This window comes from Arachis hypogaea, chromosome 14 (genome assembly GCF_003086295.3).
Source record: "Arachis hypogaea cultivar Tifrunner chromosome 14, arahy.Tifrunner.gnm2.J5K5, whole genome shotgun sequence".
NCBI lineage: Eukaryota > Viridiplantae > Streptophyta > Magnoliopsida > Fabales > Fabaceae > Arachis > Arachis hypogaea.
The window spans coordinates 21,362,501-21,365,724 of record NC_092049.1 but is presented as its reverse complement, the minus strand read 5'-3'; the positions used below and the strand labels follow the sequence as shown (position 1 = coordinate 21,365,724).

The 3,224-nt window shown below is 41.5% G+C and overlaps 1 protein-coding gene across 1 annotated transcript; it reads left to right on the top strand.

The window, feature by feature from the left end:
• Positions 1–231: 231 nt before the first annotated feature.
• LOC140178530 (uncharacterized) lies at positions 232–2,685 on the top strand. Its single transcript, XM_072215705.1, has 4 exons — positions 232–699; positions 800–1,239; positions 1,567–1,665; positions 2,592–2,685. The coding sequence occupies exons 1-4, from the start codon at positions 232–234 to the stop codon at positions 2,683–2,685; spliced, it is 1,101 nt and encodes a 366-aa protein (XP_072071806.1).
• Positions 2,686–3,224: the final 539 nt, after the last annotated feature.

The following is a 3,224-nucleotide window of genomic DNA, read 5'->3' as shown; positions in this document are numbered from 1 at the left end:
GAAAGTGTCCCTTTTGGCTGTATGCTGCGAAAATTTAAGAAGAGGATACTTGGCAGCTTCGCAGCATGAATTTGACTCACACATGTACACAAGCACACAGGGTGGGGATTTTACACTCGAAATGGCTTGGCAACGCATTTAAGAATAAGGTTGAATCAAATCCCAAGGTGAAGATAAGGGAGTTGGTTTCAAAGGCTCAAAAAAAAGTGGAACTTAACTGTCACTAAGTCAATGGCAACGAGGACTAAGCAGATTGCATTGGATGAAATCCAGGGAACCTTCCGAGAGCAGTATATGAGGATATATGATTATGGACATGAGCTCCTGCGGGCAAATCCAGGCTCCTCCATTCGCATACAAGTGCAAAAGTCCTCTGATCTTGATAATGAAGCACAAGCCTCATCCATGACCAATTACTGCATTTTCCAAAGGATCTACGTGTGCTTGGAAGCATGCAAGCAGAGCTTCCAGCATTGCATGTCCTTCATTGGTCTAGATGGCTATTTTTTGAAGACACCCCAAGGAGAACAATTGCTCACTGCCATTGGTTGGGATCCGAATGACCAAATGCTACCCATTGCATATGCAGTTGTAGAGGTCGAGACCAATGACTCATGGACTTGGTTCCTAAATCATCTTGCATCTGACATTGGGGCTGAGAAGATGGAAAGATCCACATTCATGTCTGACCAGCAGAAAGTAAGCATGGTTCACCACATTTTACTTATGCACATTTACATGGTGAATTACTGCATTTCAAGTATCACTAACTGTATGCTCCTCAATTTCATGAGTGTAGGGTTTGTTGCCAGCATACAAGGATGTTATACCAGGAGTGGATAATCGATTCTGTGTGAGGTACTTATACAGCAACTTTAGAAAAAGGTTTCCAGGGTTACAATTGAAGCAACTCATGTGGAAGTGTTCTAAGGCGACTCACTGGAAGGATTGGGAGAGATACATGGCCGAACTGAAAGCTGTGAATCAGGAAGATTTTCAGTACCAAAATGCTATCCCTCCTAAGTATTGGTCTAGATCTAGGTTCACCTATAATTCTAAAGTAGATACACTGGTTAACAATATGTCTGAGAGCTTTAATGCTGCCATAGTTGATGCTAGAGAGAAGCCCATAGTTACGATGTTAGAGGAGATCAGGGTTAAACTAATGACTAGATGGGCAGAGAATAAGGATCTTGCTCAGAACTATTCAGGGACAATATTACCTAGGATTAGAATCAGGTTAGAGAGGAGGTCTAGATCTGCTAGAGAATGACGGCCATATTGGTCTGTAGCTCAGAAATATGAGGTTGTTAACGGATTAGACAAGTTTGCTGTTGACTTAGGATCTTATGAATGCTCATGTAGAAGGTTGCAGATGAGTAGAATACCTTGTGTCCATGCTATTAGTTGCATCAAATTCAAGGAGCTTGGATTGGAACTTTATGTGGCCTACTGCTATAAGAGAGAAGCATACTTGAGGTGTTACGAGGCATTCATACACCCATTGAACGGAGCTGATCTATAGGAGAGAACAGCACATTCTGATGTTATGCTGCCCCCTTATAGAAGGCCTAGTCACAGGCTAGTCAAAACAAGGAAACCAGCTGCTGAAGATGAAGAACAGAGCAGCCGCACTCACATGTCAAGGAAGGGGGAGAAACAAAGGTGCTCTATATATGGTTCAGCTAGACATAATAAAAGCAGATGCCCTAAACCTATTGAGGATGAAGTATGTTAATTAATTTTTCTGGTTACTTGTCTGAGATTTGTTCATAAGCCTTATATTCATCTCTGTTCACTGCAATTATTTCTTAGGCCCAACATTCAAAGAAACTAAGCAAAGGCAAGTAGAAGAAGGGAAGCAACAAATCACAGCCTCCAGCTACTAAGGGAGGAAAGAAGACTGCATCTTCACAGCCCACTTTTAAACTCACTGTCAAGCGAAAAGCTGCTTCAGCAATACAGCCACCAACTTCAGCCCAGTCCAATTTTGCAACACAGCCAAAAAGGCTTAGAGGCAGGCCCAAGGGAACCACTAAGCCCAACTCTTCAGCCCAACATGATCCACAAACCAAGAGGATTGCCAGCCCAATAAATTCAGTACCTTCTTCATCCTCATCACAGCCAACCACCAGAACTCTTCCAGCATCTCAGCCAACCCTTGCCACAGCTTCAAGCCAACCTACTTGACACTTTTCTGTCAGGCTTTCTGGAGGACCTCACGTTTCTCCAAAGAAACTTAAGTTAATGACAAAGTTGCCTCCAAAAAATGGGAATTGCTTTAGAGAAATGGAAAACTTAGCATCAAATTGTCATATTTCTATACTATGCATGTTGGTTTATTTTTACTTAAGTTTGTGTTAAGGTTCTGATAATGTCAGTGTGGACTTGTTAGCTACTTTTTGTTGCTTATATTTTGCCTGTGTGCTACTGACTGTTGTACTGAATTATTGGCTTGGACCAGCCAACCCTTTTGTTTTTGGGTTTATTTTGAGTTAAGTTTCTTTTAAGGTTCTGATAATGTGAAACACTATGTTTATTATATATTTTAACATTTACCATGTTAATGACACTGTTATGGCATTGTTCAGTAATGGAACCCATGTATTTGCCAAGAAAAAATTCCACTCTCATTTCATTTCCCAGCCATGCTTACAAAATAGTCATTTATACATGTTGAAATAGATTCAACACAACAGATTCAGGAAACCTCCCTAATAGATAAACCCTAGCCCAATTTACCTACAACAACAACAACAGCAGCATACTCCTACACACTTTTCATACCAAGTTCAATGGAATTACACACTGTTGTGGTGCTTTAGAAAAATTCTGCAGCAGCAAATACACAAACTCAACCCACCCAAAAAAAATCCTAAAACAGCAACGACCTTCAGCTTCCACTCTGCCGCTTTCGTTCTTGATTTCAGCGTTGAAACCTTCTTCCTTATTCTAGCAATTTCTAAGTGTTCCACCTCTGTCTCTGGATCTACCCAATGAAAGAAGTTGCAGCCTTGTTGCACTTGCACATACCCACCGTGTTCACTCTCCATTCCATCACCCAAACGACCCAATTCAAAGGAAAAGAAAAAAACAAACCTCAAAGTAGACACAGCCCCAAAATCTGCGACCTGGGTTCTCCTTGGTCCCCGAGATTCGCAACACCGGCTTCTCACCATAGAAACAAAGTAGCAACCTACCATGTGACGAAGATCTGCTTCGAG

Coding starts and splice junctions, on each gene's coding strand:
- LOC140178530 (XM_072215705.1), top strand. CDS start 232: ATGGCAACGAGGACTAAGCAGATTGCATTGGATGAAATCCAGGGAACC. Junction 1,240..1,566: donor TTACCTAGGATTAGAATCAG/GTTAGAGAGGAG, acceptor GCCCCCTTATAG/AAGGCCTAGTCACAGGCTAG. Junction 1,666..2,591: donor AGGAAGGGGGAGAAACAAAG/GTGCTCTATATA, acceptor GGCATTGTTCAG/TAATGGAACCCATGTATTTG.